This window comes from Diadema setosum, chromosome 2 (assembly GCF_964275005.1).
Source record: "Diadema setosum chromosome 2, eeDiaSeto1, whole genome shotgun sequence".
Taxonomy (NCBI): Eukaryota; Metazoa; Echinodermata; class Echinoidea; order Diadematoida; family Diadematidae; genus Diadema; species Diadema setosum.
The window spans coordinates 34,238,853-34,255,279 of NC_092686.1; the positions used below are offsets into that span (position 1 = coordinate 34,238,853).

A 16,427-nucleotide genomic window follows, 5' to 3' on the forward strand; every position below is an offset into this window, starting at 1 on the left:
GGAAATATAAATAGGGGTGATAGTGCCCTAATGTGTATTGCTGAAATGAGGACATATGTTTTCATGTTTCTAGGAGAAAATACATATCAGCCCATAGTTCACAACATGTTGCAGATAATGCTGTTGAAGGTCTCCACAATGAGAAGCTAAACCCATTTATCATATTTATAAAATGTGAAAATTATCTTGAAACTGAATAAGTGCAATAAAACATACACCACAGTGGCTTCTGTCTGAAACCTCCTTTTTTCCCTTCATTATAATGAGTGAAAATAGAAATTAATTGGCTGTGCTTCTGATAAAAAAAAAACCCATACGACTGCTAAGGTTTATGAATCAAATTCCAGAGAAATTCCAACGAGCAGTCAGGGAGAAACTTGTGTGTTACATCATGCATTTCCGTAGGTGAAAATAGTTCTTAAAAAAGGGAGACTATTATATGTACATTCTCCAGTCTGGATAATGAGGATACATCTGAAATTTTTGAGAATCTTGACTATTTAACACTTACGTTGGTTTACTGGCTTCAGCCTGGTCTGTCTGTAATTTCTCCCCTCCCTCCACCTCCATAGTGCAGTAGACAATTCTGTTTGGTGCTAGGAACTTTAGGCCTTGGACCTCCATCACTACCACCTGTTAACAAACAAACAGACAAACAGACAGACGCAAAAGACAAACAACATCAGCATATCAATAAAGAATTTTAAATTGACATGCCCTATGACTGTGAAATATGACTGATTATAGACGGCCATTGCACCATTCAAGCACGTTTTATATCCTGAGCAATTCAAGTATCAATGCATATTTGAATTTGATGCAATATCACATACTGACTGAACAGAGCTTGAATGATACAAGAGTGACTGCATTGCCATGAATAAGTCTACTTTATGTACACTGGGAAAGCTGATTGCATTCACACATCACTTTCAAGATGGATGAAACTCCACTGAAAATAATCAAGAATCAAGTTTTTTCTTCTTTGCTATTTTTATTCTTTTGCTTCATTAGCACCAAATGAAAAAAATATGAAGCAAGTATCATCATGGCAACTATAGCGAAACTATAACAAGAAACTTAAATTTCCGAACCATCAGACAGTCATTAAATTCAACAAAAACTGTCAAATTAATTAAAACAACAACAAACACACAAACAAACAAACAATCAAATTCTTCAGGGCAATATTATCTGAATTTGCCAGTCTTTCATATTTTCCAATTCCTGCTTGTTGTGTTTTTTTTTAATGAATACCAATCTAAGAGGTGCCTGGATGTTTATGCACGCCATTTTGTCTCTGAAGTACTTTACCTCTAACGTGAATGAGAGCACTACATCTGACTTGGAGAGTGTTGGCTCTGAGTCCTCTGTTACTTCCATCATAGAAACTGCTGTGTTCTGTGCTCTGCATTCAAAACCATGGGAAGAGAGGTAAGAGAAAAAGAGAAAAGAAAAAGAGAAATAAATAGAAAGTGAAAGAGAGATATATAGAAAGTGAAAAAGATATAGGAAGAGAAAGAGGGAGAAAGATAGAGATAAAAACATAGAGAGATAGAGGGAGATGGAAAAGGAAAAAGAGAAAAGGGAGAAAGAGGGATATATATATATGTATAGAGAGAGAGAGAGAGAGAGATAGAGAGGAAGAGAAATAGAAATATATAGAAAGAAAGAGGTATAGATAGAAAAAAGATACAAAGAGAGGGAGAGAGATGGAGAGGAATATAAAGAGATAAAGAGAAAGAGAAAGAAAAAAAACGAGTACAGAAAGGAGAAAATATGTTTAATCATACACACAGTGTATAAAATGCCTCTATTTCATCATTGAATGTATTATTCTTGGTCATTCATCTTTGAATTACATCGTCCTAATCAACTTCTGGCCTGGATACAGTAATTCATTTCAGTACCGTGCATTCCAATCCATTTGTGATCTGACTTATTGGTTACAGCTCATTGTTTGTTCTGAAAAACTTTTATACACTATCTTCCTTTCCCGACATTTAATTTATGACACAAAACCATTAAAGCCTTTCCAACTTTCTACTACAGTGTGTCCCCCCAAAAATACAATCAGATTTTTGCACTGATAACTTTCAATATGATTACCAGTAAACAATCTGAATGCTATTTCAGGGTCTTGAAATATGACATCTTAGCTATATTTTGCAGAAAACCCCATTCAATTTCGTTAAGTGGTTACAGAGAAATGTGAACCATTGTAAAGCATGTCATGGGTCTGATTCTTCCAAGTTTAGCACTTGAATGCTCTTGGGACTGCATAATGTGTGAACACAATGGACAGAACTTGCAGAAAAGGGATTCCTGACATGCTTTACATAAATCCTCATTTCTCTTTGACCACTGAAGCAAATCGGATGGGGTTCACTGTAAGATGTGGGTAATAAGTTATAGTTTCTTACCCTGAAACGGTATTTAAATTTATTCACTATTTTTAAAGATATCATTATGAGGGGTCCCACTGTATTTTTTTTTTTTTTTTTTTTGGGGGGGGGGGGGCATATGGTATATTTTCTCCTCACTGTCTTCCAGTCTTTCCACTAATCCTACAATTCTTCTTCGCCCCCCCCCCCTCTCCATGTTACTCTCTCTTTCTCTCCCTCTCTTGTAATATGTTGCCTTCATATGGAATGTGACGAATATTTGCATAGATATCAAAAGCACTGAGCAAAGACAATTCCAGTCTTTAATCAATTACATATTTGTTCAGAGCAAATACAGCCTGATTATGCAGCCAATAATAGATATTGGAGATGACAAATGCTTCTACAAACTACATGTGAAGGTGTATTTGGTAAGTCTGTATTGCAATACAGTATGCCAAATAATCATGTGGAGATGGGCAGTTTAATCATGTGATTTGTTTTATCTTTTGTTATTACACATACTTCCAATGCATCTTGCACTGTATCAAAATAGCAACTTTTACTGTACCAAAATACCTATAGTTTATCAGTATACATTTTAGTTGTATCAAAATCATCACACAAATTACAATGTAGCTTCACCTGTGAAATCATATAACAAATGTGAATTGATCTGATTTGAAATGAAATGAACTAAATAAGATTTAATTGCAAATAATCAAATTACACTGACTTGCCTTTCAACTGATCTGCTCTCTAACAGAAAATAAACATGTATGCACTAATACAGCCCTATAATTATTCCTCAAAACCCTCTGTACTGTTTTCCTGAAGCCTTGTAATTTAATCTACTATAATTTGAACCCTAGTATCACTTTGGACTCAGTATGAGCCCATGTCACCAGCAATCTAACATTATCATCCTATCAGGAGTATCTCAGCATTACAGCAACATGGACACCTTGCCCTCCTAATGGCCACGCCCACCCCTGCATCCCCCTTCCCTCCAACCGCCCCCCCCCCCCTCAACCCCATTCACCACACACACTTCTACAACCACAAACCACAGGGGCAGGAGTGCACGAACTCTATCCAGCATAATTCCACTCTCCTGCTCTCCTTCCATATAAGCCTGCTTCCCCAATTGGCCATGTGGGAACTACAGAGGAAAACGCATCAAAGCTCCCATGCCTGGCGACATCTGTGATTGTAATATATACTCCCTAAAATGTGGATTTATATCGAGCTACAACAAATTTTGATAAGTTATGCCAGTACACCAGGATGGCTTTGTTTAAATGCAAGATGGCAATCGCTGTATTTCAGCAGCACAAGGAGGACATAGTGAGAGGGATGGGGAGAAGGAGAAGAATGGGATTTATCTGATTTTCCAAATCATTTTCTTATTTATGTTGACAACTTTCATAAATGACAGGTTCAGTTACTTCTTAAAGGGATGGGTATAGTTTTTACTGAGATAGGAGCTTCAGGTTTTCAACTTTCTGGTGGGATAATGAAAAACATCTTATGAAATATGAAAGAGCATATGATCCAGAGAGGAATTAAGAATTATTTGATGAAAACTGGTTTTGAAATGGCTGAGATATCCAAAAAATGACAATAGAGGGTAGGACCCACCTTTTATCAGAATCACTTTGTTTTACTTCATTTTTTGATATCTTAGCCATTTCAAAACCAATTTTCCTCAAACAAACTCTGAATTCATATTAGAACAGTATGTTCTTTAACTTTTCATAAAGTGGTTTCTAAGTATCTCGCACAAAGTTAAAAGCTGAATCATCATCTCAACCAATAGTAAACCATCCCTTTAAAACACATTCTCAGAGGAAAAAAAAAATCCACAAATGCATAATACCAGAGAATTCCTCACTGTCTTCATATCTTATGTAGACAGGATTTCATTCTCATTCTGATGTACTCCTTGTTCATTATTTTTTTTCCCTTTGAACAGATAATGAAACATTGCAGCCAACAGTTTCATATATGATATATGGGCAAATGTGGTCAATGAAATAAAAGAATCATGTTCTTTCCCACAAATGAAAGGAAAATTTCTTTAGTTCAACAACAACAACAACAACAACAAATTAAGAATTTTCATATAAAAAAGCAAAACCCAAAAAGATATCTGAAAGTCATTCCTTGCACAAAAACGGAGAATATTTCTTAAAAATAAAGATCGTGCCCATTGGCACTATTCAGAAAGAGCAATAAATGTGAACAAAACATTCACCTGCATCACAGCAATGGTGGAGTCATGAGGTAACCAGCTTAACATTAGTTTTAACTTTCAGCTTTCAGTTAATACTGTACTCCGTTGGCTTACTTGGCTGTTGCTTTCCATGTAGGAAGATCACATGAGCTCATATGATGGAAAGCAAATCTCACAAGTTGAAGCCTCCTCTTGGACATACTGGCACAATGCAGTTGTCTGACTCCAGAAAGTTTCACCTCATAAAGAAGTACTCATGACCGAAAACCGCAAGGTTACAGAAATCGCTTGCAGAAATTTTTCCTCTTCCATATCATCATCTGATTTTTAAAGATCACTTTAAACCTTCCCCATCTCCCCCCCCCCAAAAAAAAAAAATAGAAGAAAATAAATCCACTGGTAGTTAGTCCTTGATCTGCTAACATCCTGACAAATCCAGCAACTTTGGAAACATTGTCATGTTAGTGAAACTCTCTTTTTTTCTATTCATTCCCAAGTTCAGTCTAATAATATTATGTTCCTGCCCACCCCTTCTTTGATACATAGTACGGTACAGTACGGTACGGTACCTGTAGTTACCAGTATTGTACCTTCAGCAATACTGTGGATCAAGTAAAACACACATGAACCACAAATGTATGCATGAAAACTAAAACTGTTTATACAAAAACAATAAGATTAATTTATTTGTGAAGAATTGAAGAATATAAGAATGTCAAACAAAAAGAGTCAAGCAGTCATTAAAACCTCTCCATCAGCTTTCTCTGTTTTGTTTTACAATTGCTAAATTCAAAGCTCCCAAGATTTAATTGATTTTCACCCTTGTTTCCAACGTTCCCTCTCTGCTGTATAAAAACACGGTCTTAATAGACATATAGCACAATATTTCAAGTCAGATATGAAACAAAGTTTGGCTACAACTGATATAGCCACTGAAATATCATGCATTCCGTGACCTCACAATTACTTTCATGACACAAGAGAAAACATGTCAGAGCAACTAAAAAAAAAAAGCAAAATAAAAAAGACTCTCAACCTCACAATGAATTCAATCCCTGAACTCAGCATTCATTCACACCCCCGCTTTTCGTCCCACGTATGCCATCATTTGACTGCTCCCTTGGCTCTGTTGTTTATCCTGCTGGTTGGTTTTTTGCTTGCTATTTACAAAGAGCCCAGAGCATCACTGTGATACAGCAACAGTAAGCAACAGGTAAGTTTAAAGAGCCATTTGACAAAAATTAATGCCAAACATAATGGCATGCAGTGAAATTCACAGAACTGGTGTGTTACTTCTGTCTATTAAAACTCGGATAGCATTTGACAATGACAATGTCATGAACCTTTAATACGGGCTTGTATACACCACAGTGTCCACCCATTGCTGATTGACGGTAGGGTAACAGTCATGACATAACCGACACTCCCCGTCAACTAAACCTAGCACGTAGAGACAGTGGTGTTAGCCATGTCTTGTGAGACACTCTATTCATATAACAGCCTGCTCATGCATTATACAGCAGTCATCTCCTGGTCCGATATGACTGGCCCTAGAGGTAAACACGAAGGGCCCTCCTGATACACCACATCTCGGCACTGCATATTATGTGGCACGCCAATTTTTGCCGCCGATTATCTTTCCTCCCATTTCGGCCTTTCTCCGGCATGCTATTTGCAAGTCGTTGTAATGTTTGCATGCATAATTTGTCCGCCCATTGGTGCCAATTGATGTCCTGCTGTGCTTGCAAATATACCCTCAGCGATGGGACGGGTTGATAGCTTTCAGAGGTTAATATGCTTTCCACGCCTCGCTTGTTTTCACTCTGCCTGCAGTCACGTTTTCTTGTCTGTTGCCATATCAGCACAACATTTCGGCAGCTGGGGGTGACCTTTTTACATTCTTAGCCTTGCCAAGTATTTCAGCTCCTACATGTGCATTCACATTTACAGTGTTTTCTTTTTACCTGAATATGACTGGCAATTTTTCTTGCTGAAAGTAAAGTATTTTTCTTGTGAAGTGGTTGGGTATGCACATGTAGGCTCTGGTGACAATAAGTGGAAAAAAATATCTGCTGGTTGGTGCATTTTTTTTTTTTTAAGCCTGTGTTTCCTTATGAAGACAGCATAAAGTCCATGATGAAGGGGCAATGAAACTACCAGAGCATTTTCCGCCTAAAATGTTACCATGTGGTCATGAAGCCCACCAGCATGAAACGGTTATTGGTACAACTCAAGCTGGTCTGAACCTTGCAAAATCATATAGTATCAACAATGACTGTTCTCTCACGGCATGAAGGCTACTACTTGACATGGTACTCTTGTCACATATCATGGTAGGTAAATTGTTGTTGTATATATTCAGTCAGCCCTCACGAGACTGCACAGAGCCTACCACGGCAATTACATATTAGCAACTACTACTTGTTTTACAATGTATCAATCTATCACGCATGTTACATTCTGTTGGTAGTTATGGCTACAAGAATCAGTCATTTGGAGCTGAATACTGGACAACAAGGATAGCATGAGTCCATGCCCTTTACCTAAGAAGTTGAGCTGCAGAGTGATGGAAGATATTTAGGAGCACATGAAATGTACAAATGCTAATGTTCTAGCTAATAACAATGTCATCATACTTCAGTACAAAGCACAAATGTGCTTCTAATGCAAACAAAGTCTCTGGGAACTTTGCTTAATTCCATTATTATGAGACTTCAAAAGGTAAACAGTGGAGTTTGTTTGCATTAACAAAACAAACAAAAAAAGAAAAAGTGTGTGTGTTATCTGTTAATATTTTCTACCATACAGATCTGAGATTGTGAATATGATTCAACTTGAGCTTAAATGCAGTACACACAGCGTGATGACTTGTGTTTGTGGCGAACGTTGCCCGGGGTAAAGGCAGGGCTACTGTAAACAAGTGTCATATTTCTGTGCGCGGGGAACATGGCACTGGCCTTTCTTTCTCTGTTATCATCATTTTCCTCGCGGCACAATCGCGAAACTGGCTGCTCTGTAATTCTAAGTGACACTTATCTCGCAATGGCTTGACGATGCAGAGGCGAGGAATATTAGCCGCCCACTGCAGATTTATCAGCGTGAGAGAAAGGAGAAAACTTTGCAACTGTTTCACCAAAGGAAGGATATATTACACATACACACACTTACACACACACACACACACACACACACACACACACACACACACAAATAATTTTTTTTTGAAAAAAAGCTCTTTTGCAGTACAAAATAGCAAGTTAAGTTTAAAGTTCAGGCATGGCAAAGAAAGTCAGGTTTCCTCACATATAAAGATTTAGGTATAAACTTTTTACCACAACATGAAAAAAGCACAGACTATCAAATATCATAATAAGGGCACACTTTGGTGAGTTTTATTTGTGGGCTTTTTTAAAGTAATATACAACTTTTCAGATCAACTTGCATCAGGTCAAGTCCCCTCTAGAATCCTCTTTTTCTTGTGATTTGTACATGGATACACATACTCTAACAACTTTGGGGAAATTTAAAGGGGAAGTTTCCAAAAAATATAAATCTGGGTAATGAAGACAGACTGCTTTAAGAAAATATCACAAAAGTCTAACAATCTGTCGAGAAGTTTCCTGTGTTGAATGCCTTGGCCAATTTCATGCACCACCCTGTCCATATTGGAACTCTTCAACAATTTGTGATATCACAGTAGCAGAGGTATATTGAGAAATACAAAAAAAAAAAAAAACTATTCTACAAATATTCACTGTTAATGAAGAGTGCAACTTTGCTTGACCTGTTACTATTGAGATAATAGGGCATACATCACACTCTATGCCTTATTGAGGGACTAGGTCAGGAGCTTTTTTGATGCCCTACAAGAGATTAAAGTGCGTTGAAGTCTCTCTCTCTGTTTCCATCAAATACTGTAAAACCAGAAACCAAAAGTTTTATTCACAGTGTGAAACTTTTGTGAAATGGAGCTGCAGCCTTTTCCATTGCATGAAACTTTTGCAAATTGCCACTGGTATTCAATGCATTATGTAGAAAAAAAAAAAACTTTTGCCTGCATTTTACTTTTGCAAATCTTGGTTCTCCTCAAAATTTGTGAAAGTTTCATGTACCCTAAAGTGTCTGGTTTTACATGGCATTGTTCTCCTTTGGTTAACAATTTTATCATGTCTTATTTCTAATTAGAGATGGAAGAAATGACTTTTCTGTTTGTTGAAGTAAGCATTTTATTTTCTTCCTAGATTTTCCTACTGATACACTACACGGTATGTATTCACTGACACTCAACAGAGCACAGTACATGTTTTCCTGAAAATCCATTATTTGCACAAATAGCTGTTTTAAAGAGAGATTGTATGGATTCAAAATCTAAAAAGGGAGAAGACATCAACATGCGTCAATATGTGGGTGTTTTTATTAAGAAATCTCCCTCAAATTACACTTACCATGAAACTAACAATTATTGCAAGGGATTTTTAAAGAAAACCATCAAAAGTTCCATGTACAAATTTTTGTACGTATCCCTTAATGGAGCGGCCATAGAATTGACAAAGCAACCATAAAAGCAACTATAGAGAGCTGTTCATTAAGATCAATCTGTGCCCTATTTAAATCTATAGGCGGGGGCGGAGTGACGTCACTTCCGCATAGCGACGAACTCGCTGCCCTTAGTGCAATGAAAACAATAGTCGTCAAACGAGCGTGCAACAGAGCATGCAATGCCGTCATACAATACGCGAATTGCAATATATGGGACCGTTCATTAGCACACATAAACGGAGTTTACGTGGATCTACAGTGGAGCTGTCAGTTCACGATGTGTTACTACTGTCGCGTTTAATGCTGTTCATTTCACTTTTATTTACCGCTGAATCTAGTTCATTGTTTCAGTTAAAATATGCTTTCATAGATTATAAGATGTCTTTCGATTACTGTGATAAACTTTCACGGGAAGCAAAGGAGAGATACGAGACTAAACTGTCCTCCATCGGCCTTGCAGTTTGTCCTTATCGCACCGTGTACCTAACTATACACAGCCCAGTCGCCGCTGTACATACGTATTCACGTAGCGTATTAACAGCGTCTGGTCGGGCTACCGTGTACCCGCAGACTCGTGGATCAATGACCCTACGTCGTGGCCAGACATTCAGTTCGCCGATGTGTACATGTACCTAACGAGTACACCTGGTTAGTAGTCGGTTATCATTTAGTTCCAGTAATTTGAATTCAGAGCATATCGTCCTTGACTTCACTGGACTCCAGTGGGATCCGTCTTCATTCTCCCGGCTGATAGCAGCTAACCACCGGTTCCTTCTATCTGGACTGCGATCACGTTTTGGAAGTTCAAAGAAAGATCGTTTTTTGTCCAACATTAGACTATGATTATGGCAGCCAAACACAACACAACTTCGAGGCATTGTGAGGATGTGAAACAAACGATGAAATGATGTACGAATCTGCAGTAAAAATGTCAGAAAGCTGTGCAAAAATAACCGATAATAGCACACTAGCGTATAGTGTTCATTCAGTGCAGTGCATTATGCATGTACCGTGCGTGTATTATGCATGCGATGCATTGCTGAGCGCTGCACTAAGGTACGGTCGCTACGCATTTGTTTTCATCGGCCGGGTCGGTTACTAGGGCTCCATGTTGAAAATGCCCGGATCTCCGCCCCCGCCTATACTCTCTTGTCATATTTGTGATATTCATGTCAAATTCATAGAAGTTTGTAGTTTAGAACCCAACTGGTGTGATTAATATGCTGATGAATATTCCACATCAAATTTTACCTTTTTTGGATATTGATATCATTTGTTGATATTGACTATAAACTTGCGACACATTATTTTTCTTATCCTTGAAAATTATCACTAATTCTATTCAATGAATTTGCCTGCTTAAAGGTAGGGGATACCTTTTACAGACCTCCCAAAATGCAGCAAAACATTAAATATGAACCTCAGGGGACTTGCTTAGGCCACTGCTTAGAAATTTGGAAGTCAACAGTTATCTAAAATTTGAATAATGCACAAAACTCAACTACTCAGTAGTTCTGTGTGTCAGCCACACTTAAGCTTTTTTGTTGCATTCTTCTGTATTTGTGATCTATAAACACAAATCTAAAAGTACAAGAGCTGATGTAATAACATATAGAGTGTGTGGCAAGAATGTATATAGAAATGTTTGTAAGTGTTGATGAACTTTCTTCACAAAATACATGTATACATGATGGACACACATGCAGTACATGGGTCTGCAAAGGTAGCCTAGTAATGTACTGGAATTTACGGTGAGCCCCGAAAACAATTCAATTCAAAATCTAACGGTCCAAAAAATGTACTAAATGTTACCTTCCACTTTCAATACTTTATGGGAGTTTCTAAAATGATACTCTCTTCAACATACCACTGTATTTATACAACTCTTCATTTAAGGCATACAAATGGGATTCCCTACCTTTAAAGTGTAATATCGGTACCATGGATTGGAGAATAATGTAAATGGCTCCCTCACTGTTTAAACATCAACATATTTAAGGCCATGATTAGTTTAAATCCCCTCAGTTAGCCCTAATCAACAGACCTAATCTACATGCATTAGGACAACATTTATTCATAACTAGACAGAATGGCCCGATATCAACTTGTAACCATATTTATGTGTCACTGCTTGCTTTCAATTAGGATGATCTAGTTCAAGTCTAAGCCGAACAATCAGGACCATGACAGTCCTCATGTCTGCTTTTCTCAATGTATCACAGCAGTCTGCCAGGGCTGGGATTATAATCCCAGTGATTGATAACACAAATCAAAGAGCAAACATTGCAAGGCAACATAAATGCCTGTAATGCTGGGCAATGGATAAACGACTGCCTAGAAACGGCACACTCTGGTGGGATCAGTTTATCTTGTCGCTGCTATGATAACATCCCTAAAGCTTGCCAACTGGTGCAAGAGCAAGCTTTCTTATCTTTCAATAAACATCTCTCCTGACTGCAAACAACAAGAATGATATGGGTTCTCCACTTCAGCCATCTGGATATGAGAATGCCAGATTTCACATGAAAGCTTTTCCTCTTTCTACACACATCTTTTAAAGGACAAGTCCACCTTCATAAACATGTGGATTGAGAGAATGCAGCAATAATAGTAGAACACATAGGTGAGAGTTTGAGGAAAATTGGACAATCCGTTCAAATGTTATGAATTTTTGGTGTTTCAGTTCCACGATCAGTGGATAAGAAGACTACTACAGCTAGTGATGTCATATGTGTACAACAATATAAAGAAAATATAAAGAAAATTCAACATATTTTCACCTTTCTTGTATATCTCATTAAAGCAGTGCTATACCCAAACCATGTGGACTTATTGCAAATATAATCTTTGAAACATCTGCACAATCTGGAGTGAAGTATGGGAATGTCTTGCTTTCTTTCCTTTTCCTTTCTTTCTAATGCAGCACATTTGTCAGTTTTACATGTGCATTTACGGAAACTTCAGCTATAGAAACACAAGTGCATTACTATTTACAAGTTAGCAATAAAGGTTATATATTTCTTTTGCAAGCATTATAAAAGTTTGCCTAGTTGGAGAACAATGTCTCTCAATATCAGGTATGAAATCTAACTGAAATACAACTCTGAGTTTAAAAAACAGAAATGAAAAACTAACCCCACGTCAATGAAGAATAATATGTTCCCATTTTGCACCAAAATGATAGTCTGAAAATTTTCAGAGTCCAAATAAATTCACTGGAAGTCTATGATATTGTTTCCCCCTCCATCACAATGAAGTTTCCAGTTTCATTATTCTGAGGAAAGGTCTGAATTACCTACCTCTACGATACACCAGCTTATGATAGGAATCTAATCTTCAGGGTTGCAAAAGAGACACACAAACTTTGATACAGATGTAACAGCGAATGATCTGAACATTTCATGTCATGTTCTGCTTGACTTCAACAAGTTTTCCTTCTATTTGCATCAGGGCAGTGGTCAGATGCACAAACATCCTGAGGGCAGTATGTCCATGTCCTACTTGACACCAAAAGCAGAGCCATCTCAGATCTGATCAGAGATTGGAGATCAAAGATAGACCCCCCCCCCCCAACTTCTTGCATTGGAAGCATTCTCTTTGTGTTCTTGAGGCTCGGCAAGAAATTACTGCACACTTTGCCTTGGGTCTCCAACTTGAAATGGGTGTCCTTCAGGCAGATGAGAGCATGCATCTCGTGTTGTAATATGATAACGGCTTTCAGGCACTCCTGCAAAGTCCACATCTCTACATTTCTGTCCAACAAAATATGTTGCCTCTGGCCATGGAATGTATGTGATAGAACATATGTAATATGAGGCTGCATATCACAACCATGGAATATTGTAAATAGTTTTTAAATATTTTAGATATTTTAAAGTTTTATTCTATTATTTTAATGTTTTAAATGATTTTTTTTTTATAGTAGGCCTAAAAATTGTGCATCTTGGGTCAACAAAGCTGATTTGAATGTTTTGATTGTTTTCAGAAAGTATTTACAACCCTTTTCTCTCTCAGTTTGTGATTTCATGAGGCAAAAAAGAAAATTAAGTCTGAGTGGTGTTTTAACCATTTTAGAATCCCATCTTTTTCGTGTTTAAAAGAGCTCTATTTTACTCTGTTTTCCACCGAGGAGGTTTGTGGAAGTGTCCACAACTGAGCTTAAAAAACAACAAAAAACCTACTGATGAAGCAGCAGAAGCTTTAATAGTTTGATATTAGCATGAATAGAATTTGGTTCACACATAAGAAGAAAGCTCAATAACATTCTCTTGCAGTGTTCTCAGATTTAAGGTCTTTGACTTTGTATACAAGGGTACATGTACTAAATCACATACTTTGATATACAATGCATGATCTCAAATGCACGATACCAGCATCTATGAACAACAAACATGTGTGATAAGCTTTCTTGCCTTTAAAAAAAAGAATAGAAATATAATTGCACGGGTGTTAATCATGCATATTAGGTTTCACAGGTTCTTGAATGTCACAAGACAGAGCATGCAGCATTTGCTCAGTAAATCAAGTATATTTTATGACATTGCACAATCATGTGACATAAATTAAATACCACGTGGTGCCGTGGCAACTAGTTACATGTCATGTTAAGAATTCATCACACTATGAATCATGCCCATGGTACATGAGGTTTACACCCTTATAGCTCTCAACCGATGCTTGAAGCTGTAATAGACTGTCATTATTTATCAAATACATTAATAAGAATTTTTTCAGTGTGGGGATTTAATTTTTATGGTACTGCATATTTATGGTTTCATTCAGCTAAAAAATAACATGTAGATGTTCATGTTCATGAAACATGCAGCAAAGATCCTGAGTAAAGTACTTGAAATAACTTATCAATCATATTAAAAATGCCATGAATATTTCCCCTGTCTTTTCCCCCTTAATTATGTTACCAACTCTGGATTGCATTGAAGAAAAGAAAAGAGTCGTCCCTAATCGCACTCCAACACGAGCAGGAAATTTTGTAAATCTTTTACTTTGACAGAGTGTGATGCCAATGAAAAATCTTTTCATCAGCTTCCAAAATTTTACTTACATGTTCACTCTGTCTCTCACCATTTCTCCCTCCCTTTCTCACTGATTTCAAGTCCCTATATGATTCCCTTCCTCTTTTCTCTCTCTTAATCGTTCTCAATATGCGACCCGCTACAACAAAAGGATCCTAAAGTCGCTAACGGGTGAGCCGAGAAAATCGAGTTTGAAGTCAGATCATCAAAATCCATCAAAACATTCGGATTTCTGTTTTTGACGTAATTTTGTAGTCTCATGTATCTTCTATTATCTGTCAAAATTTCGAAGCTAAATGATCAAAGGAAAGGCAAGAAAATAGCGTTTTTCTGGGCCTTTTTTAGCGAGTCTAAATTTTCACAAGTCGAAACTTCCCGACGATTTTACAAGAAGCAAAATTTGCTATCATGGTGTACTGTATGAACAGAGAAATACATGTGTGTATCACATTCATATCGGGATCAGAGTCATTATTTTTGCCTGTCTTTAATTTCACAAATATCACCTGACTCGTGAAATTCGCATAGATAAAAACCTTGCAAAATATTCAGCATATATACAGTAAAAAAGCAAACCGACAAAACCCCTCCCTAACCCTACACCCAAAATCTTACCCCTACCTCATCCCACTAATCCCACATATTCCCACATATAAAAACCTACCTATACATAACAACATATCATCACTATTCCGAAATCCTCTCCTTACCAAAACGATCCTTTAAACATACTCCATAACATAATACATATTGTACATACACACAAAAACACATGCACACACAAATATTACTTATTCTCGCATATACTGTATACGCCGAATATTTCGCAAGGTTTTATTTTTGCGAATTTCGCGAGTCAGCTGCTATTTGCGAAATTAAAAACAATATTGACTCTAATGCCAATGTGAATGTGACGTACACGTATAAATTTCTCCGTTCAGCACAAGAATCCACGATCGCGAATTTAACCACTCGCAAAATTGTCGTGAAGTCCCGATTCGCGAAAATTTAGACTCGCAAAATATATGGCGTATACAGTACTGTATCACTCCAGCTCAAGTTAACTACCTTTTCAGTTTCTGCAGGGAGTATTTGGAGTCTGTGTTGCCCTTGGAAACGGGTAAGCTCTCCAGATTTGCCATGAGGAGGTTGACAGCCGAGTGCAGCTCATCCACATACATACTCTCCATCTCCTTGACGATGAACTTTGGTCCTTTCTTGGTCTGCATCACAATGACAAAACAAACAAAAACCCACAATATCAAGCAGAGATGAATATCAATCCTATCTTCCTTTCTGTCATTTTTCAATATCCAAGTATACACCATCTGTTGTCTTGACAATGATCTTTGCATCCACCTCCACTCTGTACTTCCCCACTCACTGATAGAGACATCATACACCAACAGACAAAATATATTAAAACCAGACAAACTCCCACACTATATATGCATGTATGAAATGACTAGACAGTCTGTGAATCTTTAACAGAAACCATTAAGGGTCTAGGTGGGCGTTGACCTCTGGAAATATCAAAGTTTTATCGTGCGCTGACAAAAATGGTCATGGGGAAAGTTTCAACAGCAAATACAGAAACTGGAAACCATTATCTTTTCAGGGAAAACTCAATTTCAATACATAATGAAAATGAATGCAGCTTCACTGTCAAAGGTTACTGGTATTCAGCATATCTGTATATCAATGTGACCTTTCAACTCCAAATGGCAACATTTGAGACTATAGAATTGGATTATTTTCATCAATGTGTTCTTACCTTTGCTATTTGTTCGGCAAGCTGCAACCTCCCATCCAGTTCCCTCCTAATCTGAGCCGCCTGTTCGTCTGCATTGTCCAGCTATAGAGAAAGAAGAAATGATGAGGTTGATTTGACTGTGCAGGACCTTCAAGAGTCAAAAGATGATTTATTTCTTATAAAAAGCAACACATGACTAGCCACCTGTGGGCTGCATTGGTATGTTAACAGTGTAAAAAATAATACATAAAAATTGATTTGTGATAAAGAAATAACATATAATTAGAATGAAAATATACATGACAAAATGAGTATTATATGAAACATAAGTACAATTGAGAATATCAAATTTGGATTCATAATGGAAACTGAAATGAAGACTGAATAAAAATGAGTGATTCTAAGAAGAAATATTATAAAAATTTACTGAAAACTGAGTAAATCTATGAAATGTTGTTTGCACTTTGTCTGAATCAGACAGC

General features: G+C 37.2%; 1 protein-coding gene across 1 annotated transcript in view; it reads right to left on the bottom strand.

Annotated features, from left to right (window-relative positions):
* The window catches only part of LOC140244375 (calcium-dependent secretion activator 1-like), a 69,997-nt gene extending 53,971 nt beyond the window's left edge, over positions 1-16,026 (bottom strand). Inside the window, exons 1-4 of the mRNA XM_072324016.1 lie at positions 15,967-16,026; positions 15,261-15,415; positions 1,315-1,408; positions 512-633 (exon numbers count right to left, since the gene is read on the bottom strand). Of these exons, the coding sequence (XP_072180117.1) occupies positions 512-633; positions 1,315-1,408; positions 15,261-15,382 (338 nt within the window). The 5' untranslated portion in view covers positions 15,383-15,415; positions 15,967-16,026. The remainder of the gene's footprint in view (positions 1-511; positions 634-1,314; positions 1,409-15,260; positions 15,416-15,966) is intronic.
* Between the last annotated feature and the right edge of the window lie 401 nt (positions 16,027-16,427).